Below are 25,169 nucleotides of genomic sequence, written 5' to 3' on the forward strand. Positions count from 1 at the left end.
GAATGAAAGATCCGCTAGATGGCGGGACGTGGATTTGTGGTCTGACTGCTCCGTGATTGGTGGATTTTGACATATCTGTCAATGTCATGTCAAAAATAACCAATCATGCAGTATTTGGGCCTCGCGTCTACGTATTGCCATCTGGCGGATTTTTCATTCACGAAAACCCTCATTAAGGACAAAAAACTTAATGTACCTGCTAGAAATGCTAATTTATTAGGTCTATTCCACTTTGATCACTTAGATTTGAACACCCAGGGGATCAAAATGGACTCCAGGTGACACTTTGGTGTCCTTTGATAACCCATGGATAAGATCACCTACTTAAGTGGACTTCTTATCCATCGGTGATCAAAGGACACCAAAGTGTCGCCTGGAGTCCACTTTGATCACCTGGGTGATCAAATCCAGGTGGTCAAAGTGGAATAGACCAATTTATTGGAACTTTTTGTGGTGGTTAAGTAGGTAGCAGGTAGGTAAATATTATTATTAAAATTGATTTCATTAGATTTGGCACACAGCCGACATGAGTGACCTAACTTTGACCCAGCTAGCATAGGCTCCTGATAAAGTTATAGATAGTAATCTGACGTATAGCGCCATGTAAGCAAAAGTTTATCTGACAAATAAGTTGTTCTAGAGTTTAGGGTCTAATCAAATCTTTTTCTTCAACAGCTACAAGTTTTCGACTCTAATAAAGACGGTAGACTGCAACTATCTGAAATGGCCAAGTAAGTAACAAAATTTCAGATATAATTTTTGATACCTAAGTCTCGAAATGGGACGAAGTCGACCCCGTTTTTTAAACGCTGTGCGAAGCTCTTGCTTAAATAACTACCATATTACAGTTTTGCCTAATAATGCAAAATTCCTTTACATTGATTACTATGAGGCTCATGCGCGTGGATCCTTAAAGGCCTATTCAAACCTGAGCGATATTCGCTGCCGCTGTGGGTAGAGGTACATACCGCGCGGGTTTCGCTCAGGTATTTAGTATCAAGTATCGCGGCCAGAGCGACCTGAGCGATATTCGCTGCCCCTGTGTGGCTAGATAGGTAGACGGTAGCGAATACCGCTTAGGTCTGAACAGTATTATTACCGCATACCCACTGGGTTTTCTCTGCCGCAGACGGTAGCGAATACCACTTAGGTCTGAATAGGCCTTTATCACAGAATACATAATAGTAGCAACCTTTATGTAGTTTCTGTGATCTGTGGCGTAGACGCACATGGTGACACATGAACCAATCACAGAGCTCTATTCAACGCTGTGCGTTCGATTTGCTGCTTCACTTAAGCAAGCATCGTTTGTGAATACGGGCGTTGGTGGACCAACCCAAGGCTTAAATTACTCGGCTTAAAGTTGTGGAAGATATTGCAAAGGCAACTTAAAAAATCAAAATTCGGCGTTATGGCTAATAATTGTTTGCCCCATCATACTTCTATCCAGAAATATCTAAAACAATGAAATCCCATGACCGTGTAATCCAACCCTAACAGATCATTCAACCCATGAAACTCCACCCTTTCTCATCTGCGGCTCCCGAGATAATTGTTTTCATACAAACTTCCACCCGATATTGGATTCCTGGTTTTCACATTACCGCAGTCGTAAATTAATTTCACCTGATGCTTGCCGGATTGATTTGAATTTTTGTTGTAAAATTCAGTGAAATGATAGAGCTATTTATTAGGGTAGACCGGGGACAATAGTACCATTTTTTGGAAATTGTTCAATATTGAGAAATCTAATGAAATATAACTTATTCTGTGAGTATGCTGTAAAAACTAGACTCCTAAGCTACAAATTTAAGCATGCAGAGTTGAACTATTCTTTCGAATACTTAATGAAAAACGAGTTTGAACTGTACGATGTCTCATGTTACAATTGCCCCTACAACGGGTCAATTGTACCAATAATATATGAGGCTATAAAAGTCGTTATGTTTATCTAATCATCACCTTTATTGGTATTCTGTACTCTTAATCTCCTACAATCATCATTCTTCATTAATTGAGATCGAAAATATTTAGGAACAAGTATGAAAAATCAACACTAAAGTTTTAAAACAAAACAATAACTTTTCTTCCATAAAAACGAAAAAGCGAACTGTTTCTACATAATATGTCATTTATTTGGCTCGGATATTGCTCCTGAAACAACAATAAGCATAATAACAATGATAGAATAGTCAAAACTTAAAAATCTATTTTTGTATGAGGGTACAATTGACCCCTGGTACAATTGACCCTGATTTATTTATACCTACTAATGCTTCGCCCTTTTAAAAAATTTTCATAAGCCTGTTCATAAAGGAATAGATCCGTTGATCCGTGATCAGTACTTTTGACTCTACGTCGAGGCATCTAAAACAAAACGTTCAAATACTTAGTTACTTACTGAATTAAGCTAAAATGTACATATTCAGAAGGGTTTTAGAAACCTATATTAAAATATTTTAAGTAGGCATTTAGGTACTTATATCACCTTTTTATCGACATCTACCTACTTATTTAATAAAACACATTAACTATTTTTTCAGTAGGTAGGTATGCCTATAATTATAAAAATATAATTGTAAAAATGTAAAATAACCACGTGAATGTTTTATAATAACTTATTTTATTATAAGTATAGGTACTTTAAAACCTATTTAAAATATTATGTATAAAATAAGGTTCCGGGGGTTAATTGTACCACGGGGTTGATTGTACCGCTACAATTGACCCCATGGAGACTGGTACATTTGTTCCAAGTAGGTAGTCAAGAGAACTTCACCTAAAATTCAGTCATTTTCACAGTGAATGCCAATAATTCGCTGTCGATACAAAGTTTAGAGCCTGGATAAACTATTGACAACAATACTTTGGTAACAAATAGCATATTAGGCAACTTATGGGCTCATATATTTGACATAAAAACTTACTGCGGCTGGGCAAAAAACAAAAATCCTTCCTGTACACCTTCGTTTTTCAGCGCAAGCGCCGCCGACTGGTGAGCGGATGGAAACACAAAAAGCGCATATTCTGACGCTATGCACACAATCTAACGTCGCTTGTATGAAGAAATATCGCCGATGGTACTATTGACCCGTGGTGCTATTGTACCCGGTCTACCCTACTTAAAAACCGTATTACATAACATTAACTCATTAATTTAAACTATTTCTAATTTATTAATTTCATTAATGTATTCTATTTCTAAAACATGCCTTACTACAACTATGATTTAAATTCTACTAGGATTGCCTAGAACCTACCTACTGACATATTTTTTTCTTTCGATACGGCTGAATTAACTCTGCAAATGAAAAAATATTAGTCAATCAAACAAGGCCCATATGCCGTGGACATACGATCCACGTACCTATCTCCAAAGCAATGTGCCGACTTATTTCAACCGGGTAGTATCGTATACCATCACGTTGCAGATTGCTGCCAGTCAAAGAGAACTTCCTCTGCAGACAAGTGTTCAAGGTGAGTGACACTTCATTTCGCGCCATAAATCAGACGCCATCTTGCCAAGGATGTCCCGCGCGCGGGAAATTTAATGAAAGGCAGACATGATGGAATGAAAAATGGTTCATTTTCATCAAGGATAATAATATCAATCACCAATAGCTATTAGCAAAGGATGTAAGTGAAATTTTGGTGATTTATTTTGATCATCGATCAACAAAAAGTGTTTGGGTAAATTGTTAAAGTGCAACGACAGTGTTGCGAGTAGGGGAAGGGGGGGCATAGTGGAGTACTTAACTTCAATCGAAAAAATAAAAAGAACCAGATAAGTTACGAAGACTAGTTTTAATCGAAATGATACTACAAGTATTATATTATAGATAACTCTAAAAAAAATTTACGAATTATTAACTATTTTGGCATAAAATAAGTTTTTTTTATAGTCTATAATTTTCCGCTTTGCCCTTATCACAAGGGTAAAGTGGAATTGCACATTGGGCAAAGTGAAAAAGGCACTTATTAAGCGTTTATCAACTGTATTTGAGCATTTTGCTAATGAGGTCAAATAAATGAAATAACATAAACAACTTATTTAGTAATTAGGAACTGTTTTAGGCCATAAAAAACCTTGTCCCTTACTACTGCAAGATCATATATTTTTTGCTCCAGTTTTTTTGAAAAATACTGGACGAAACCCATCAATCTTCTTCGATGCATCACCAGATTTCAAATGACAATGAAGAGTTCCAATTAGGATACCATATTTTGTGATGCCGAACTAATCGTAGTAAGACTCGCTTCCTCCATCGCTCTTCTCATTTGATCTTCTCTCCATGAGCCTTGGTTCGTTTTACTTTTGTAATAATTATGAACCATCTGAAAAAGCAAATTAAATATTTCTATGTGGGAATCATTCCACTTTGCCCCCTTGTAATATTTTCCACTTTGCCTTTTTGATAATAATTACAGTTTTCAATTGATAACTAAGAAAGTATTAAAATTTGTTTTATCTACAAAATGTCAAAGGAATCTATGATAAACAGATATTAGATTGAAACAATAAAAATACCATCACTACTCACTTTTCACAATAATATCCAGTTTCCAAAATCCTTGAATTTCGTAAGAAACTCACTCGATCTACATCGCGCAGTCATGTAGCCTGCTCGGTGGCGCTAGCCGGACTGATTTTGGTCAATGACCTTGGTCGGCCCTGTGCTTGGCTTACGTGAAGCACGAGTGCCGTTGGGTGAAAGAGTGTTGGTAAAATCAAATTTTTCGCTTTGTCCACCCCTTCCACTATGCCCCCCTCTCCCCTATTACAAGTCGTTTCATTTTCCATAAACATTATAGATATAGACTCAACTATGCAACAAGGTTCCCATGTCGATAGTCAGTTATCTCCATTGCTTTCATTAATGTTTTCAAAAATATTGGCGATTAGTCGAACAAAGTTATTTGTAAATACAACGCAGTACCTACCGATAGCCTCATCGTCTAAATATATCAAAGCGATTATTTTTGTTTATTAAAATTAAATAAAATGGAGATCTTTAGCAAGAAATCTAAATTATACGAAATACTTATCTAGGTCTAAGTACAATACTAATACTTAAAAGCACACTAAATAGAGCTTACAATACAAATTAAACTAAACAATGTAATATTAGTTGTGTGCATTTTTAAAATTGCTCGCATTTTCACGCATTTTCCGCTGCACGTTTTTCTAGTTTTCATTTCCATTTTACAACATATCACGCACCATATTAATCAATAATTAAACCAAACGAAAAATAATAATACTTTTAAACAAATTGCTCTATACTGTACAGATAATACAGGGTGAAATCAAGGTCCTAAAAATAATAGCTGTTCTATTGAACCATTGCAATTGTGTATTATAGGGGTCATTACCCTACTAAATTAAAAAAGGCTTAACTCAAATATTTAATACTTACCTACATTACCTATTTTAATAAATAAACTTTTGTCTTGATTTCCCCCTGTATTCCTTTCTTATTTAGCATTAAACTAAAATTGGAAACGTAAGTTCTAAATCTAATAAATTATTTAAAAAATACTGACAATATTATTTGTGTAATAAACAAAATTATTATTTACTTACACGAATCCACATTACAACACAAATGTGTCATTTTTAAAAAATAGTAATACCATAACAAAAAATATTCGTGGCTTTTTCTTTTAAAAATGCCTACGACGTTCTTGACACATTCTATGTTTTGTAGTGTGGATCAAAATTAGCATGATGTCTGTCTGCTGCCTGTCCTTCTGTCTGTCCTAACACTAAGCTTGTCTTGCACTGCACACCCTAGGAGGGCATAGAGGTGAGTCCTCGAGGTCTGTTGCTATCGTGTCAACCAATACTATCCTTAACTTCACAAAGAACAAATTATACAAAAGCCTAATACCTACTATAGAAGTTGGGAATGCCCAATTCATACGATCTGTTATAACTGACTGGTTTACCATAAATATAAAATTACACAGGAACAAGCTATACCTAAGTACACAGGGTGTCAATAGTCAAGCTTTACGGAGTGTGGAGATCAAAAGCCCGACCTATGACAATAAAAAATCTTGTCACTTATTTTAAAAAGTTCGTTAGAACTAGATTTTAACTAAAAAAATAAGATACTTTGACTTGATAATCTGTTCATCCAGTTCATCTAAGAACAAATGTATGCCTTTGTATTTTATGATCTTTGTGGAATTGGGACGTAGAAAAATATTAGATACGATAACAATAGCTGAGACCTTTTAATAGCATCGCCATTGGATAAACTAACGTTCCTAAAAGCTTAGTAAAGACTGATTTGAGTGCATCAATTGCACAAAAATGCATCTTTTGACGAACTTTATTCCAAATGTTTATAAAGTTCACTTTTAAATGTTTAACAGATAAGATTACCTTCCTATACCTACCTATACTGTGCAGATTATTGTACATATTTCTTAAGAAAGTTTCATAAAATTTAACTCTATTCAATTTTATCTTATGGCGATGTAATAGCAATAATATGTTGCAGCACTTGTTTCTATGCTTTTGTGAATTGTGATTTTTAAATGATGATGTACTACATAAACACAACTTTTAATAAAGATTATTTACATTAGGAGTGTAACATTTATGTGTATATGTCACAAAACAATAGTTATAGTTGGGACTAGAAAAATAAATAACATTTTCTAGGCTTGATATGTATTTGTGATGTCAAGTAAGTAGCCAACATTGCAAAATATCAAATCGTAATCGTTTATGTGTGATAGTGTAGTTTACTTAGTTTATTTTTAAATTCGGGTCCTTGCACCATGTTGGGCGCCACAATAATATGAAAAGGTCATCTTTATGGGTACTAAAGCATTGACCACTTGCTGAGACATTCCTAAATTGAAAAACTAAATCTAAGTAAAATATAATTATTTTTCTATTTAATATTATTCAGTAAAATTTTGTTTGAACAAGTGGGCCTTATTATACCTCGTAGATGATTTAATTTTAACTAATATTACAAAAGCATTTTTCTTTTAACAGGGGGCAACTAAACTTACGAAAGATGACATAGAAAGGGTATTCTCACTTTATGACAGGGTAAGTTTTAATCTTTTTCATTTAAGTTTTTAACCACAGAATGTTGGTCAAGTCTTCTTCCTTAATTTATTTGTTAACCACAACGGGAAAGCTCCAAGTGGATATCTCACTCGGTAGAAAGTGATGATAAAATCGAAGTACGAGTAGTAGAAATACAACCCGATCGAGTTAGCTGCGCACCTGGTAGCCGTGACGTCACATCGACGCTCTGGTACGGACACGGGGAGGTGTGCGGGAGTGCGAGGGAGAGTCGCATTCAACGAGGTGCGCAGTTAGCCCGATCGGGTTGTACTTAGAGTAGTGTAGTATGGTTTATTATGGATTGGAACTTAACGGTTCTATATGTTAAGTATTTCTATTGCTAAGTTATATTTAATGAGATTAATTTTCAACAGGACAACAATGGATCCATAGAAAACGAAGAGCTGCGAGGATTCTTGAAAGATCTTTTAGAGTTAGTAAAAAAGGTAAAACTTAGTACTTACTTAATTATAACTACGTAATCTATGTAAATTTAGAGACGATAGCATAATCAGACTACCTATACTACATTTTTGTTTCAATTTAGACCACATTGACCTGTTTGTAATTTTAAACTGTAACCAAATTTTTGAAATTTAAATACCCCTAATTAGATACATCAGTAATAAAAATAACAAGTGTAACGTCTGCGAAAGTAGTTATTTACTTAAGAAAGTAGGTTAAATATTTCTCTACTTAAAGTTTTCTTCTATCAATTTCAGGATTACGACGCGCAAGATCTTCTAGAATTCGAAGAAACTATCCTCCAAGGGGTTGAATACAGTAGCGACGGCAAAATCAGCCGGAAGCAGCTCACCATGATCCTCCTAGCGCTCGCCAAGCACCACCAAGAAGAAGAGCCGACCGAAGAAGCTTCGTAAGCGTATCCGAACGCGTACATCAGTCCGTCCCGAATATCTGAACGAATTTCTAGTGTTGCGACATCTTAAAAAGAATTAGGATTTTTTGTTATCTTTGCATTTTTTCTCTGTGGTTTTGTTGGTGGAATTTTCCCGCGCAAACACTTTGTTACCTACCACTTTAAAAAAATTATACCTGCGGCTCCGCGGAGTTTTGTTTTAAAATACACCATTTTTTATTGTTATTGCTACATAATCACGTAACATTTAACAAATTTTGCTATTTTAGAGTAATTAGCTAAGCGGAGAAAAGTTACGGAAAACTTTTATATTGCGTAGAAATTATATCCGACATTCGCGGAGCCAAAACGCAGACAAATCAAGCAGTTCATTGGGTCAGCTTTTAGTAACACAGATTTCACGTAACGAATGGGGAAAAATACTCAAAAATACTAGAAAATACTCATTAGAAAAACTTTTATCAATTTTAAAGCCAAATCAAATGCCAAATATTTAAATTAGCTGCGCAATCACAAAGTTGCGAATATTTTCATAAGTCGTTTAAACGGAATGCTACTAGATTTTAACGTACATTTTTGATATCACTACGATCCCACATATCACACCATTTCCCTGATACTTACACCAATTTTAAAACAATCTTCAATCTTTATTAATTACTATAATATTAAAAATTAAATTCAGACCGCTTTCGATCGCCACAGTGATACGACTTTCTAATAACATTCATGTCACTTAAAACGACAGCAAATCAAATTAAACTATTATTGCACTAAAAAGAAATCACTTTGCATTTCTTAAACTTTCTAAATAAATGTGGTGCAAAATGTGCTCAAATATCTCGAACTGTGGCGATATCCCTCATTATAAAAATTAAAAATTCACAATAGAAAAATATATTATGACCATCATGTCATTTTGAATCAATTACCTACCTACTCTTTACACTTCCAAAAATCATCTTAACGATCAATAAAAACTTTAAAGTTCCTATAATTCTTAGATCAAAACTTCTCAGGACTTAGCTATAGGCTGTGCTTTTGAATTACAACTACTCAAATAAAGAATAAGTGCATACAATGAAATACCTGACGTTAATAATGAAAAACTGTTGATTGTAAATATAATTATGGTGTTTTAAAAAATGCACTTTATACTGCACTGAAATTGAAAGATAATAAAAAATTAATTACTTAAAACCATTTTTGTGTAAAAAAAAAGTGTATTTTACCCAGATAAACTTGTAATTTATTTTTCCCTGTCATGTCATTTGGAACGTAGATTTTATATCCTATAGATTCGGTGTAGCTTTAAAATCTTTAAATGTCTTTGCTTCAAAATGGTGTGGCTAGCTGGGTAGAGAAATGCACATAATTGTCTAAATAAATAGTTCCCTGATATTTTATGTAACTACTATTATAACATTAAATTCAATTAACACAGCATTTGTATCATTATTTTTTAAAGAAAAAAGATAAGCAAGTATTCCTCATTTATTGATGTCGTTATTTTCGTCTATAACTTTGTATAGTTTTGGTGTTATAAATTATTGTAATTATTTATTTACACGTAGATCACATGACTGTATTTTATTAAGAGTTATAACTTTATGAAGTTGCGAATACAATGAGGTAAATTGTAGCTACTGCATTTCGCAATCTGCAACTCTGTGGCGTTATAGCATCATTGTGTGTATATTCGTAAATATTTTTATATTGAGTGAATGTAAATTAATTATTTAATTATTACCTATACGTTATACTTAGTCTGTTTAAAATCACATTTATTTCCGTCGACATCACGTCGCTTTTCTGCCATTTTATTTCCTTAAAAGTAAAGTAGGTACCTATTCTTTTTCATTAATTTAATTTTTATTAACCTAATAAGTTCTTAATTTTTTTGGTAATAATAAGTTTTTTAATTATCACACTTTTCAAGTTTATTCACCTTCCTTTTTGAATTTACTTATTTATTAGTGGTCTAAATCGGTGTTGTGATAAAATAATGTAGCTTAACAAACTACCGAAATATGCACAAATTGTATTTATTCTTTCTAGTCAAGATGTAAGATATTTATGATGGAATGATAATAATTATGTTGAAATTATACGCCAAGTGTAACTTTGCATTTCTACGTCATCTTTAGTTATGTCATGAAAAAATTAATCCTTCATAACTTTCTGTCCACGTGATTTTTTTAATTAAAACTGGATAATAAGTACATACTTACATGAGTACTTATTGTGTTAGTTATTTGTCGTTATGAATGAAATTGATGGTTATGTAAGAGTACCTATAAAATATTTATGTCGCAAAAAAGTTTACTTAGGCCTCTAAAATTATTTGTATTGAGCCCGGCACGTGTTAATGTTGGATAAGGTGTTTGTTATAAAATGTTTATATTTATATCTAAAGAGTTTTATTTAATCCGATTAAGTATCCATTTAGGCCAAAGGACGTCCGCTGCTGTACAAAAGTCTCAGATTTCCGCAATGACCGATCTTGCGCTGCTCATTACCTACATTGTGCCCATATTATGCCTTTGATTTCCAATAGATTGTAGTTTGTCGAACTCCCACGCACTGAGGATCTCGTCTTTAATCTGTCTAGTATGTATTACATAACTGAATCTGAAATTAAATAAGAAAGTTGAAAAGGGGTTTTTGTAATAAAGTTGTAGGGGCTTTTATTAATAATTACCTTACTTTCCTGAAAACCCATTTGAATTTAATTTCCGATTTAATTTTGTGCTCGCTTAAACGTCTCCCATTAAGTAAGACATTTTACTTATGATATAAAAACTCAGACCAATACAAACAGGTAGATTTTTGTAGGTATTGTGCGGGTGCGGGTATCGAACCCACACCTTCGACGGGGTTCTGCTAAGTAGTCCGGCTAGTCCGGTAGGAACGTGAACCACTTTATGGCCAGACGACCGTGAAATTAGACGCTATACTATAACTTTATAACATTCGCTTTTATAGGTTTCACTTTAAAAGCGAATGTTATAATTTGCAAAACACCAGTAAACACTACTGACTACTAAACTACTGTACATCCCAAATCTGAGTGGTTCAATTTTAATAACAAAACTTGATTATGACTTCTCCATTGATATAAATCAAACTCGATGAATAAGTATTATTGGAGCTTTTTAAAATGCTTGTAAAACTTTTTTTTACTCATGGCAACACTAAAACACGAACGCCCGCCATTACCGGACGCCGTCGTGCTGCGGATAAAAATCCGAAATTATTGGAAAAAGTAACCACAAGGTTATAAATTAGATAATTTGATCATGGGCGTGACTGTGGAAACAATCAGCCCCGGAGATGGTAAGTTCTTTAATTAAAATGCCAATACCCTAATCACTTGTCAGCGGTGGTGGTGGAAAATCCTGGGAATTTTCATGGAGAATTTCCATTCGTGCAATCGTTATTTGTATTGTAAACTCTGTGTAATATAAAAAGAACACATTACGATTGATTATTGTCAGTCAATAGTATTATTTTAGGTATTTCTTTCTTATCACAAAGTGTAATGACGCTACCGCTTCTAGCAATGACGCATAGCCTTGCCAGCATAAATCTCCCAGCAATCAATTATTGCATTTATGCTAACCTATCTAGTCTTTGATAGTTAATATTCCTATTTCCACTTTTTTCCATTTTAATATTATTCACTTTTATCACTGCTTCTAGGCTTTATTAATCTAAGCTAGTACCCTACAGCATACTGCTATCAGACCCTCGCCTCACCAAGAGAAACTTATCCAATTTCTTAGTTGAAAATCCTTTTTCCAATTTGACTCAATGGGATATTTATAAAAGTCCTATTGAGGTTCCAGTTACAAATTAATGGGCTTCAAAATCTGTAGATTACATACAATAATAAGCATTGAGCGAAATCCAAGAACATATTTTTTCCCATTTTATTGCAATCTGTCTTAGGGGGACATTTTAGTTTCATTTTTCAGTGACAATTGAAGTGCATGTCCTCATGAACATTAAAATAAATATTTAAATCACTTACTATCGATTTATTTTCTTATCTTCAGGGTCGACTTACCCCAAATCGGGGCAGACAGTGGTAGTCCACTACACAGGCACGCTGACTAACGGGCAGAAGTTCGACTCGTCCCGCGACCGCGGAAAGCCCTTCAAGTTCAAGATCGGCAGGAGCGAGGTCATCAGAGGCTGGGATGAGGGTGTGGCTAAGGTAACCTATGAATCCAATGTTTGAGATTGTATTCGTAAACCCAGTGAACTGAAAAATTGGTAACATTTCATAGAAAGTTGTCCTAAATCAAACAATGAGAACCTATAATTTATTTTTGTTTGACGGTGGGAAATAGAAAACTGTACATTTCTACTTCTAATTTCATTATTATAACACTGTTTGCGAGTAAACTATGTAAATGCTCATGTGCTCTGCAGCCCATGCGAAAAAGCTAAAGCAAGATAAAACATTAATGAAAATTTTCCCTTTTTTTTACAGATGTCCGTTGGTGAGCGTGCCAAGCTGACCTGCTCCCCTGACTACGCCTACGGCCAACAAGGCCACCCTGGCGTCATCCCGCCTAACTCCACTCTCATTTTCGACGTCGAACTCATCCGACTCGAATAAATTCTACCACCACACCCAAATCTTTATGGTTTTGTTAGACCAGTTAATATTCTCTGTATGACATTCGTAAGACCTTTAAATGGGCATTGGGCGCTCTAGTGTCCTTATTACATCCAATTATTCTCAATAATCAACTGCATCATTTGCCCTTGATGAGTGGATTTAATATCTTTATGCGTAGAGTAGCATAGATCATTAATATCTCAAAATTTTCTCTATGTCACAACATAATGTAATCGTTTAATAGTGTCATCTAGTCAAGACTTTCAATTTGAAGATTCTATTGGTTAAATTTAATTAGATTTACCAGTACGACTGTCTAACAAAACTTGCGAATCACACTTTCACTAAAGTTATACACATCACTTTGTCTCCAGCACATTCCAAAGGCATTTAGAGGGATTTTGGGAAAATATGCATTTAGCCCCAGTTTTTTCTAATATAACATTGTGAAGTTACTTGTCAAAACACAAATAATTCAATAACTGAGCCTATGTGAGAATTTTTTTATCAAAAACTGTGTGGCAATTTTCTGAAATTATTTGGAACCAGTGTTAATTGTCAAGACTGTAAATATCTATAATAAGCACAATACCCAGGATACCGATTTTGTTTTTTAAAGCTTTATTTGTAAAACTAAGATGAAATAAAGTAATTGTGAACAACTCAGCTTTTTCATTGACATCCTACCTAATAAACGAACTCTCTCACTTAGCAAAAACTTTTTAAACTTTAAAAAACCCAATTTTATTATGGCAATATTTCGGACTTCCAGTTTCATTAGGTTGAATATGTCACATTATTGCCTTGTGTTTACGACAAAAAACATTTTTACCTAACAGGGCTTACCCACTAAAAATTATCACCTGGCAGTGCCCTCAGTGACCAATTAAATATGTGAAAATGTTTGCATATAAAATGTTCTACATAATTAGTAATAATAAGCAACCATTTACATATAGCACGCCATCTGCTTGGCAAATTGTGGCTGAACAATTTTTCAGACCCATCAATGTTTATTTGATTTGATTGGTATAGACCCATACATGTAGTCCCATTGTACCTAATTGTAGTCCAATTGTACACCTAAATGTAGTCCCATTTGTACCTAAATGTAATCCCATTGTACCCATAATATGAAGTCCCATTGTACCCATAATATTAAGTCCCATTGTACCTATAATATGAATTCCCATTGTACCCATAATATGAATTCCCATTGTACCCATAATATGAATTCCCATTGTACCCATAATATGAAGTCCCATTGTACCTATATGTATTCCCATAATATTATGGGAAAGTACCCATAATATGAAAGTTGCCTCGTACTAGTTGTACGTACATGTAATGTTCTGGTTGCAGTAGAAGACATAAAACCAAATAAAACTATATTGTATCTTTGAATATAATATTTTATTCTTCAATCATGGAAGTTTTTCTAAATGTATTTATTCTGAGTTTCATTTCCCTTATAAATAATAACTCGAATACAAAAACTTGCAATATCTGTACTCTATACTTATGTAAACTTAAACTTATTAACTCTGCTTACAATAACTAGCCTCTGGTTTCTGTGCTAGCCGTTCAACTAACTTGCCTCAGGCGTTGTCAACAAGCTCAGAAACCAGTGGAAAACTTAAATTTTGCACTGTCGGCACACTTTTTACAAAGCCTTAGTTTTTTTATTTATTTACAGTAACTACCACTTATAAAACGCACCAACTTAATTTGTGACAAACGAGTTGTAGACCAACAAAATTAATAGTCCCAAAATTTATGTTTGTAACCAAACTGTTATGAAAGAAAGAAAATATTTTTATTCAGTCCAAACATGTAAGAGAAGGAGTTAAAAAAAACTGTGATGTGTGATAAAAACAAATAGCTTAACTTATTACTATGAGTGCTGCAGAACAATTAGTTGACACAATTTTAGGACACTGTATTGCTATACAAACATTTATTTTACGTTTGTCCATTTAACGAAATCGCATGGTACTGTCATTTTAAAAGTTAGGGTTACTGAATGGTATTATTTTAGTTACTGCATCAAAAGGGGTTGTTACAAAACAAAACTCAATTATTCATTTAGCTCCCAAACAAGAATAAGCTTAAATCTAAAGTAGGCATTACAGTAAATAAATGTTAACAGTTAAACTGAGAACATAAGGAACTAAAAAAATCCTTTCTTTTTGATTCGGGCATACATAATCAAATCCAGTAATTAACTAAAAATAATATTACTTACTATGTAACTAGTCTGCTGCAATGAATATAAATAAAAATATAAATCTATGCATGATGAGTAACAATACTTAATGTAGGTTATTAAAAATACCTATCATCTGATACAAAATAGAATTGTGTGATATAAATACTAAATGCCGTAGGTTAGTCAGTATTCGCCAAGTCGTAAACGCCTAGTCCTACATTTAGCATGAAATAAAATTCTATAGATAATTATAAACAAAAAAGCAAACATGTATTGTTACTTTTTAAATTAAATTATCAGTGTCCAGAATTTGACGAAAAAGTTACTTCAAATGTCTTAAATAAATGTAACTTTTTCTATTACTAATGGATTAAATTTTTAAATTCCGAAGGCGTTGTGTCACTTCTTGTTTATTGTTTACCACAAGTCACAACTCATTGTTGTCAAATCATAAAATGCACAATAGACGACCAATTTACTCAATGGACATAACGTTTGGTGGTAGGTCGATGGGGTTTGACGCAGACTGTCGCATTTCATCATGAATTAAAAAACGGTCCCGTTCGCCTACCGTTCCATTAGCATTTGGTCCCATTCGCAAAATGGTCACACTTTTTTAACCTACAAGTTGAACTTTGTTTCAAAAACGATAGGCTTTAACTTTATTTGAGTGTGACCATTTTGCGAATGGGGCCGTTTTTTATCATTTGTGACGAAATGCGAATGGGACGGTCTGCGTCAAACCCGGCCGATGTACTTTTGACTCCAGATTTACAATTAGAAAGTCATGGTGTACAAAGTGAAGACAATAACGTCCTATTTAATTTCACATTAAATTAGAAAAATATATGAATAGTTCATATTACAAACACCGTTCCAGTATTTGTATTAAATTTTCACTGCACTATTACTATTTAAGTATTAGGTAAAGGTTTTAGAGGACCTAAACTTAGTAAACCGTCGGCACCTAGGGCCTGCAAGCCACTAGTCATACCGTTCTGCATATGATGGACTGAAATCACTGGGATTCCGAAACAACCGTTCGCCTGTTCTCTATTAGCCAACGGAATAAAACTATAGATACCTAAAGCACTCAGCCGCTTCAAATTGTCTTCTTGAGACAAATCCACTACCGGCAATCCCAACTCCCTGTTGGGCCCTGTCACATTGTGGAAAACTCTCTTGTGATGCTGCAATTGTAAGGACTTCGGATATGAAGCTGGACATTCGTCACATTTAAACATAGGAACTTTGCTCTGCGGATGCGCTGCAGCCATGTGCACTTGTAACGAACTCTGATTCATGAACATTTTTTTACAATATTTACAAGAATTACCAACGCCCCCGCCAATCTTCGCTTCGGGAATTGAAAAGCTACTCGATTTCGACGTATGTTTGATACTGACGCCAGATCCGAGATTAGGAATGTGAGGGATAGGCCTTTCGGGAGTGGGCGACCGACTCTTTTGCTTCTGTTTTATGCTAATGCCCCGGGAAGCCAGCACGTTAGCCATGGCGTTCGCTTCCTTGTTAACAGTCTTTTTAGTTATTGAGATTTGACTGCCGAGATTCAGTTTTTCTTTGGCACCTTGTACGCTGTGTATCAGAGGCAGGCCCTCCCGTTGCTTCTGCATCGCCATGACCTGGCAATCCTCGTTGTCGTGCTTGCCGGGGAGCAGCATGTCAGGCCGCCGCTTCTGTCCCGGCCCGCCCACCATACCTCCGGGTCTTTTCATCGGCATTCGCATTCCAGGTTTTTGACCCCGCACTTGTCCATGCACCTGAATCCCTGGCCTTATTGAAGGGCGCGTATTCCTGACGCCGGGCATTCTCGGTCTTTGACCAACGTTAGCGCCTGTCGCCATTCTTATTTGGCTCGGTGCGGGCATTTGACCACCCATCATCTGTCCCGGAGCTTGTGATCCCATCTCAGGCCCAGACGCTACTGTTTGTCCGGGCATCACCATTTGCCCAGGTTGGAAAGTCTGGACGTTCTGTATTCTAACACCGCTACTTGTGGGTGGCTTCATGGTACCTCCGGGGCTTGATGCGGGGGTATATTGACTAGGTGCGGAACCAGGTGGTCCCATTTGTCCCATCGGTACCTGATTATTCATCATTGGAGCATTTTGACCGTAAGCCTGCTGCATGCTTTGCAAGGGTGATGTAGTGGAGTATGGTGACGAAGCCGTCGAATAGGTGCTCTGCGGACTTGGATATGGACTCGTTTTAGACATTGGTGTTTGGAATTGCCCATATTGCTGTCCCATATAGTGTTGACCGGGATACTGGCCAGGCATCGGTTGTCCCGTAGTAGCACCATACATATTGCCTGATGATTGCGGGTATCCGGGATGCATATTCTGGCTTGGCGCATACGCATTGTATGGTTGAGGAGGCACCATTCCACCTCCTCCTGGATATGCTTGGATATTGATCATTACATTTTGCTGATGAGTGAATCCAGGTGCACCACCCCCAATAGTCGATAGTTTTCCAACTTGCTCAGCCAACTGTTTCACCGGTAATAAGCTTGAGAGAAGATTCGTGGGCTGACTAGAATATGGTAGCAGATTTGATGATGAAGGTAGTACTACACTCTTTGAATGGCCAGTCATACGACGATGTTCTTCTAACAGAGACAAATCAGTGAACCTCGTATTGCACACTTCACAGGTTTGCTGGGGCCCAAGCGTGTCTAAAGATATGTATTCACTCGCGTCTGACAGTGATAGATTTTCCTTTTTCGTAGACGTCGAGAGAAGACTCTCAAAAATATCATCGGCGCTTTTATCGAGCATATTAATTGGTGGTTTGGTGTCAGGTGCATTCCAATTGAAATTGTGTTGTTTTTCTGTGGACGGTGTAGAAGATGTGAGTCGCGAATTGAGTATGTTAGACGCACTATAATTAGGCTGGGACGTCGGAGTTGGTGCTGGATAGGATTGAGATGGATACGATACCTCTTCTATTTTCGGGACTATTGGTTTGATATCTGGAGCTGGTGTGGCTGACACAACACAGCAATCATCGTCCTCATCATTTGAATCACCATTGATTTCAATGATTGCATCTTCTTGTTTTGTTACTGGGAGAAGAGGCGTAGTAGTGGATGAAACTGGAACGGCAGTTTGAGCGTCAGGATCTGATTTTATTCGGGCAATAATCGGTGTGGAAACAGTTTCTATGGGAGGTGAGGCTCGTTCAGTTTTGACTTGCCCCGAAAAGAGAGGAATGGTGGATGATGACTGTGATTCTCCAGTATCCACTTCTTTTTTAACCACAATATTTTCCATAGCTGCAGTGGTCTCTCTCGACTGCCGTCGATCTATTGTTGGAGGCACAGCTATTGGCGTTGGTTTTGCTGGTACTGTTTCTTGGGTAATTTCTTTACTAGCAATTGGCAAGTTAGCTCCTCTCTTAGGCGTCTGCTTTACCGCCGGCCTGCCAACTGGTTTAGATTGCGGTAGTTCTTTTACAGTTTGTTTCACCAAATTTTTTAATGGTTCTTGTTTGACTACTGAAGCTGCGTTCTTAGCTTTCAAGTTCTTGAGAGCATTTGAAATCTTTTGGTTTATTGGCGACTTGTCAGAGTCGTCGCTATCGGAATTCTTATTTCTATTATTTGAATTGTCTTCGTCAGCTGAATCGTGTTCAGCTCCAGATCCTTCTTGTTCTCCAGATTTTTCTAATTCTTCATCGTCCTCTTGATCTTCTTTACTCTCGTCATTATCTTCTTCGTCTGAAGCTTTAAAATCTCTTAGACCATTTATGACTTTAAAGGAATTCGAATTATTACCGTCAGATTTGAGTTTGAGTTTAATCCCGCCTAACTGGCCTAGCTTTTTCATAACATCGTTACTGGTATTCGCGGGTTCCGATTCTGGTTCTTTCTTTACTTGTACATTATTCTTTTTAATTGTGAATCCTAATCCGCTAAGTTTGTTTAATGCATTTGAATTTTTAGATTCAGTTTCGGCTGGTTTTTTGAGTGATAATCCGGTTTTCTTGAGTATTTGCGAGATGTCAATTTTTTGTGGCGTCGTTTTCGTGACAGGCTTTGGCGGAACTGGGATGTCGTCCTCATCGGACCAGTTCTCATCTCCGGATGGAGGGTAGTCTTCGTCGTCCGACGGCAGTTTGTCTAGCACCACCGAGGGCAGCGACACGTGTTGTATAAGATGGTTCTCTAACTCCTCCCAGTCGGGGAAGTCTTCGTCACAAGTGTTGCACCTGTATTCCTGTTTCGGCTTCTTTATTAGAGCCCCTGAGGATTGCAGTCGCTTCAAGATATCGGCAACATTGTTGTTCTGCGGTTTGACACTGGGTTTTTTCTCCTGTTCTTCCGTTTCTTGCTCTTCGTCTAAGCCCTGCTCGTCGTCATCTTCTTGGTAATTGGACCCCACTGAACCAGCTTCGCCATCTGAAAACAAATACGTTTTGGCGTTGATTACTTGATTATAATGGTAGCCATGACATGTAATTATATTAATCACGTTGATGACACGGTGGAATTAGTTTCGTGGCATATTTTTAATAGGAACATCTAAACTAAACCAAAATAATTTTTACTACACCTAAGTATTAATTAACACAAATATTAAATTAAAAAAGCTAATGATGATGATAACAATTTAGGAATTTAGGTATTATAGGTTACATTATTTACCTATGGTGAAATCGGTAGTTATTTTCCATTATGTAATGATTTTTCTAAACTGAACTTTTACAATGTTGAGTAATAATTTTAATTTACGATGAAAAAATAGAGTGATGAGTATTTCTAAGGATTTAATTTTTAAAAAAATTACTTAACATCCTGTAACTGCTATAAATCCTTGAAATAAAATCTAAATAATATGATGCTATCTTAAGTAGTAAGTAGTTAAAATAAGTGTTATATTTTTGCAAAAACATGTATTGCTTGATGTACTGGCGAAACTTATACATTAGTGTTAATAAAGCAAGCCAAGCTGAAAATGTATCTCATATAAAACGTAATATCACAATCAGACATCAGCAACAGTATACATTTATTCATAGTTCATTTTTTTCCGTTTGCAATAGATAGTGTCTTTCAAAAGTTCCTTACGGCCGGTTCACACATGTCTCCGTTTTACTGTTCCGTTTTATCATGTAAGTTTTTTTCGTCGACGGCGTACCTATGTAGTATGAGCGACTTCACACATGACACAGTATTATGTATGTCATAGTCAAAGGTCGATATGCAGCAGCGTTGCCAGTTTTTTTTTTCGCCAAGTCGGGACTTTGGTACTTTTTGAGTGAAAATAGCGGGATTCTTCCGTCAAAAGCGGGACATAGTAAAAAAACGTATAATAATCAAAGGTTTTCAAATATTTATCTTTTTATTTGACTTAAAATTACGTTTACGTGACAATATATAGCAAAAGTAGCCATAGAAAATGTATTTTAACAAAAAAATCTTCGAGCACGAAAATCTTTCGAGTTCAAATCGTTTGCGTACCTACTCAAATCGCCATCAAAAGAATTAGTACGAAAACTACAACAGCACCCTTGTGGACGTGTCGTAAAGTGAACTTAGTGTAAGAAATGGTTGCACGAAACTTATTTTGAGAATCAAAATTATCGTTTAATTCGAAGGTTGAGTATCGAATTTTATCGAATACGCAAACGATTCGAAGACGAAAGTTGTTCATGCTAGAGGTACAGATTTACTCTATCATTAAATTCGTCTTTAGAATAAAAAAAGAAAAAATGACGAAATAAAAAAAGTTTTATTATTTACAATAATATGGCGTTTCAAACAATAGTCTGGTGAAGTGAGTGTTTCTCTCCGAAAAGCGGGACCGAGCCTGTCCCGCGCGGGACATTTAAATTTGATTAAAAAATCGGGACGTCCCGCCAAAATCGGGACGTCTGGCAACGCTGATATGCAGTCTCTTCGCGGAATGACTGGTCTATCCTAGGTTTGACCAAGGCCTTCAGGCAAACCCCGAAGTAAATTCTTATTTCGGCCTTTGACTAAGTCAAACCTAGAAGTGCCTTAACGGTTCAGTCAAACGTCGAAACTAAAATAATCTGTTTCGGGCTTTGCCTAGTAAATCCTAGAAACGACTGACAGACTCGGTCAAAAGTAGACGGCAAATAGAAAACCAGCCATGTGTGAGTCGGGTTCCGTGCGACTCTTTTGTTGTATAGGAGCCCCCTTAAATATTTATTTTATTTTAATTTTATGATTTATTTTTAAAATGCAACTAAAATTATGTGAATATTTCAAGGGTTCACCTGTTTACGTTTTAATTAATATTAAGTAAAAAACTGCAACAAGTCACGTTTGCTGTATGGGAGCCCCCCCTTAAATATTTAAGTATTTTATTGAATTATTTATTTTTTAAGTGAATGATTCATGAGATACGAGCCTGGTGACAGACAATATTTAGCGAAGTCATAATAATAGGGTCTAATAAACTCTTTATCTTAAGGTAACAGAACCCTAAAAATTAGTAATTAATTAAGATCGATCTAGAAACACTGACAACCAACCTCAGTACTGTATAAGTTTAGTTACTCGTACCTTCACCTAAAGATATAGCTGCGCGTGCGCGTGAAAACCGACCGTCGTAACGCCTATGCAATAAGTTCGAGACCAGAATTAAGTATAGTTTAGTTTAAAGTCTTAATTGAGGTTTTACTAGTCAAACCCCGATTTCATTAAATTGAGATTCGACCTTTGCCTGACCAAATTAGTTACTCCTAGGTTTGACTAACATTATTTATTTTAGTCAAAGGCCGAAATGTTTGGGCTTTGACTAAGACTTATAGTCAGACCTGAGGATTGACTAGTCAAACCTAGGAGTGCCGGAACTTCGAGGTTTGACTTAATCATGTATACAGTAATACATACATCGACGAAAAAAAAACGTACACGATAAAACGGAACAGTAAAACGGAGACATATTGTGTGAATCGGCTGTTAGGTCGCTAAACCTTCCGATAATTTTCCAACGTGTTTTTGGGGTTTGACGCAGGCCGTCCCATTCGCATTTGTCCCATTCGTATTCAGTCCCATTCGCATTCCATCCCATTCGCATTGGGTCCCATTCGCATTTTGTCCTATTCGCAAAATGGTCACTCTCAGATTAACCCACCAATTAATGCGTACCATATAAGAAACAATAGTTCAACTTGTAGACTGAAAAAATGTGACCATTTTGCGAATGGAACCAAATGCGAATGGGGCGGAATGCGAATGAGACCGAATGCGAATGGGACCGTGTTTTAATTCGTGACGAAATGCGGATGGGACGGTCTGCGTCAAACCCGTTTTTTGTTTCAAAAACCAACTCGGTTTTGACGCAGAAGGTCATATTTGCAAAATATCATCGCGAAGTAATGTTTAATCCTGTATATTTTTTTAACAGTAATTTTCTGCAAATATGACTTTTTGAGAAAGTGACCAAATTCGCGATGTCATTTTTCTAAAATGACGTTCTGCGTCAAAACCCGCTCGTCCTCTCACTCCTCACCCCCTTAATGGGATCCATGAACTTTTTAAAACTTTTTATTTTATTATTTTATGCTGTCTACATAGACAAGTGACTTTATTTTAAAAGTGATAAAATGATGCTAGTACCTATTTAAACCCAAATCAAAAGTTACAAAAAACAAGAAACAAAAAGATCTTTATTTTGAAAAAAAATTACAATTTATGCAGTGTGTCGCTACACTATGTTGCATTTAATACTGTTACTGTATGTTAGTAATATTATTAGAATATTTTTTCTGTGAATTATGTCTTATGAGATCAATCAATTAATAACTACATAGGTTTTTATAAGAAATATAAAAAGCACAAAATAAAATAAAACAAACCTGATTCATTGTTTGTAGGTGACGGTGGAAAGTCAGTTTCTGGCTTTGATGCCATGATAGAATACCTGTGAACAAGTTAAGAGATAAGACTCTCTTATTATGTCCAATATTCCTATAATTTAGTAATTACAAGCGTACATAATTTATAATTGGACATATGGAAAGTTCGCCAATCAATTTAAATGCAATTTAATGTAACAGCCAATTGTTTGTGAATCAAACTCATTCACAGATAATTACAGAGATTGATTTTACCCTGTATTTCTGAAACCGTACCAAACCGTTTATTGGAATTGAATTAAAATTATAAGCAGAGGTACTTAATTAACATTCAGAGAAGGTTCTAGGGAAGGGAATGTGGTTACTGTACATTCTCTAACAACTAAATGCTACGAGATACGTCAATATTATGCACAACCCTGAAACGTAAATGTTTAACTAGGTACTCATTAAACGGATAAAAATAATACTAACTACTGTTATTATCAATTACTTATTGCTCATAAATGTACTGCAATTTATTGTACTATTATAAATGTATGTATTTTAGTAAATATATTGCATTATTTATCAACATTCAGGTGAGTGCGACCACACACTTGTAAGGAAATAGTAAAACTAAGTACAACACACAACAAAATATAAAGTGTAAATTTGTCTAATTAATAGTATAGGTTCGTATAGTTAAGTCATTGATTATTTTATGATAGTAAGATTTAAAAAAGTTGAAATTACTTAAAATTTATTATAAATGTATTAGACAAACCATGCACACATAAAAAGTGATGTGGGATAAGTACCTATTGTTTTTATTTTTTAACACAAAATAAATAACAGCTTGAAGTATAAGATAATTACTAAAATAAAAAAATATAGGTGAAATATATGTGAAGTCCTCTACTTTAGTTATAGGAGGAGTTATAAAGTAGTTTAAAAGCTCCATGTTTATTATTGAGATTTGGTGTGAAATGCAAAGATGGATAAAATAGTACAAGTTTAATTCCTAAATTACAGTAAATCTAGTGTAAGACAGCTAATAATCCAAGCCGTACTTCGTTCGAATTTATGATAAAATGAAACAGAACTCAAAACATTTCGTTCCGGGACTGTACATAAACAAATCACTCACACAACAAACAACACATCATGCTGTGTATCAATCGGTAATTACTTGTTCACAAAATATAGTGAAATACTCACTTTCATTGTTCAATTAATCGAAGAAAGTCACCATTACAGGCCTGTCCACATACAACAATTTTCTAAAAGTTCACTGAATGCTTGCTTTGGGTTTTCTACTGAAGCGAATTGATGCAAGCCACTCGAGTACTCGACGTAACTTCAATTCACACAATAAATCTGAGTCCACAAGGCTAACAACTGTATACCGACTCTTCCCGGCTTCAGTTTTGTCATAAAAACAACAATAGAACAAGAAAAATGCTAATTCTGTATTTTCCGCGCACTCCTGTCACTGATCTCTTGTATTGCACTTGGAATTCTTGGAAACGAAAATACAAAATGGCCGGCTAATAAATAAACGACTCACGTCAAAAAGACTGACTCAATTCTCAACCATAGTTTAATCCACCAATAGGCTTGTTGTGTACGTCAGTCAAAATTGTTGATATTCGATTACAACTGTAATCAATTTATGCAAATTACAATTGTAATAATTACTTTGAGAAACGTGTTGGATAAGTAACCGAACGACTTTCACAGTTTCACAGCTTCGCTTCGATCGAACGCGCAGCCAGACTACAGCAGACTAAGGCAAGGCAAGGTCGAGCGAGCGAGCGAACTTCTATTCCTTTCACAGGCACTGTACGTACGGCTGCCCTGCCAGTGCCAGTGTTGCGAAGTGCCAGTATTGGTTGGCTGGCAAACACCTAGCGGCAGATTGACGCTAGGCATGCTGTCGCAATCGCTCGCACGAGTGTTCGCTATTTTTGTCTCATCTCGCGCTTTCCACAAGCGACTCTTTCTACATAAACATACTAGCGAGTGGCTAGATGTTAGTAGGTATATTTATGATCGGAACGGGTCGGCCGCTGGATTTAGTACCTGCCTACGTATTGGAATGACCTCGCTTACTCGGCTCGAGTTGAGCGTCGTGCACGCGATTCAAAGTGGAATAATAATAATAATGCCAGCTCACAAAGCGTATTGTGGTCGAGTCGTGTACAGCGAACGATATGTTGTTTCCTGGGTTATTAGCGTGATGACCTTGATTGGTTATGAGAATTACAAACGACTTAACGACGTTATCATTCATTCTGTGTTATTGACGTCGTTGCCGTTATATTAATAATCAATTACTTACTTAGGTAAGTACTTAAATAATTACTTACCTACTTGTTTAAGTAGTTAAGTACTTAAATACTTACCTAAGTAATTTAATATTGTATAGGTAGGTGTTTACTGCTTACTTATCAGTCTTATCTTATCACTGTCCCTAAATAATTTACTTTAGCAGTTTTAATGAGACGTCTATTTCGATGTT

General features: G+C 35.7%; 3 protein-coding genes across 4 annotated transcripts in view; 2 read left to right on the forward strand and 1 right to left on the reverse strand.

Annotated features, from left to right (window-relative positions):
* Window positions 1-10,382, forward strand: part of LOC135082712 (calbindin-32) — a 101,253-nt gene extending 90,871 nt beyond the window's left edge. The window contains exons 8-13 of one of the 2 annotated variants that reach the window (XM_063977482.1): window positions 676-731; window positions 3,432-3,477; window positions 5,796-5,807; window positions 7,016-7,072; window positions 7,468-7,539; window positions 7,816-10,382. In XM_063977482.1, coding sequence (XP_063833552.1) covers window positions 676-731; window positions 3,432-3,477; window positions 5,796-5,807; window positions 7,016-7,072; window positions 7,468-7,539; window positions 7,816-7,974 — 402 coding nt within the window. In that variant the 3' untranslated portion in view covers window positions 7,975-10,382. The remainder of the gene's footprint in view (window positions 1-675; window positions 732-3,431; window positions 3,478-5,795; window positions 5,808-7,015; window positions 7,073-7,467; window positions 7,540-7,815) is intronic. The other variant, XM_063977483.1, reaches the window with a different exon arrangement.
* Window positions 10,383-11,184: 802 nt separating this feature from the next.
* LOC135082961 (peptidyl-prolyl cis-trans isomerase FKBP1A-like) lies at window positions 11,185-12,866 on the forward strand. The gene is made up of 3 exons (XM_063977728.1): window positions 11,185-11,309; window positions 12,032-12,192; window positions 12,472-12,866. Exons 1-3 carry the CDS (start codon window positions 11,273-11,275, stop codon window positions 12,598-12,600), a joined length of 327 nt encoding a protein of 108 aa, XP_063833798.1. The 5' UTR covers window positions 11,185-11,272; the 3' UTR covers window positions 12,601-12,866.
* Window positions 12,867-13,994: 1,128 nt separating this feature from the next.
* Window positions 13,995-24,541, reverse strand: LOC135082707 (uncharacterized). Its single transcript, XM_063977479.1, has 3 exons — window positions 23,867-24,541; window positions 22,667-22,731; window positions 13,995-19,235 (listed from the first exon to the last, which is right to left on the reverse strand). Exons 2-3 carry the CDS (start codon window positions 22,719-22,721, stop codon window positions 15,727-15,729), a joined length of 3,564 nt encoding a protein of 1,187 aa, XP_063833549.1. The 5' UTR covers window positions 22,722-22,731; window positions 23,867-24,541; the 3' UTR covers window positions 13,995-15,726.
* Window positions 24,542-25,169: the final 628 nt, after the last annotated feature.

The sequence above is a fragment of the Ostrinia nubilalis genome, chromosome 22 (genome assembly GCF_963855985.1).
Source record: "Ostrinia nubilalis chromosome 22, ilOstNubi1.1, whole genome shotgun sequence".
NCBI lineage: Eukaryota > Metazoa > Arthropoda > Insecta > Lepidoptera > Crambidae > Ostrinia > Ostrinia nubilalis.

Bases quoted from the DNA above. Each gene is read 5' to 3' on its own strand.
- LOC135082961 (XM_063977728.1), top strand. From the start codon at position 11,273: ATGGGCGTGACTGTGGAAACAATCAGCCCCGGAGATG. The intron at 11,310-12,031 runs GTAAGTTCTTTA...TCTTATCTTCAG, and splicing joins AACAATCAGCCCCGGAGATG to GGTCGACTTACCCCAAATCG. The intron at 12,193-12,471 runs GTAACCTATGAA...TTTTTTTTACAG, and splicing joins GGGATGAGGGTGTGGCTAAG to ATGTCCGTTGGTGAGCGTGC.
- LOC135082707 (XM_063977479.1), bottom strand. From the start codon at position 22,721: ATGGCATCAAAGCCAGAAACTGACTTTCCACCGTCACCTACAAACAAT. The intron at 19,236-22,666 runs GTTTGTTTTATT...ATTTGTTTTCAG, and splicing joins ACCTACAAACAATGAATCAG to ATGGCGAAGCTGGTTCAGTG.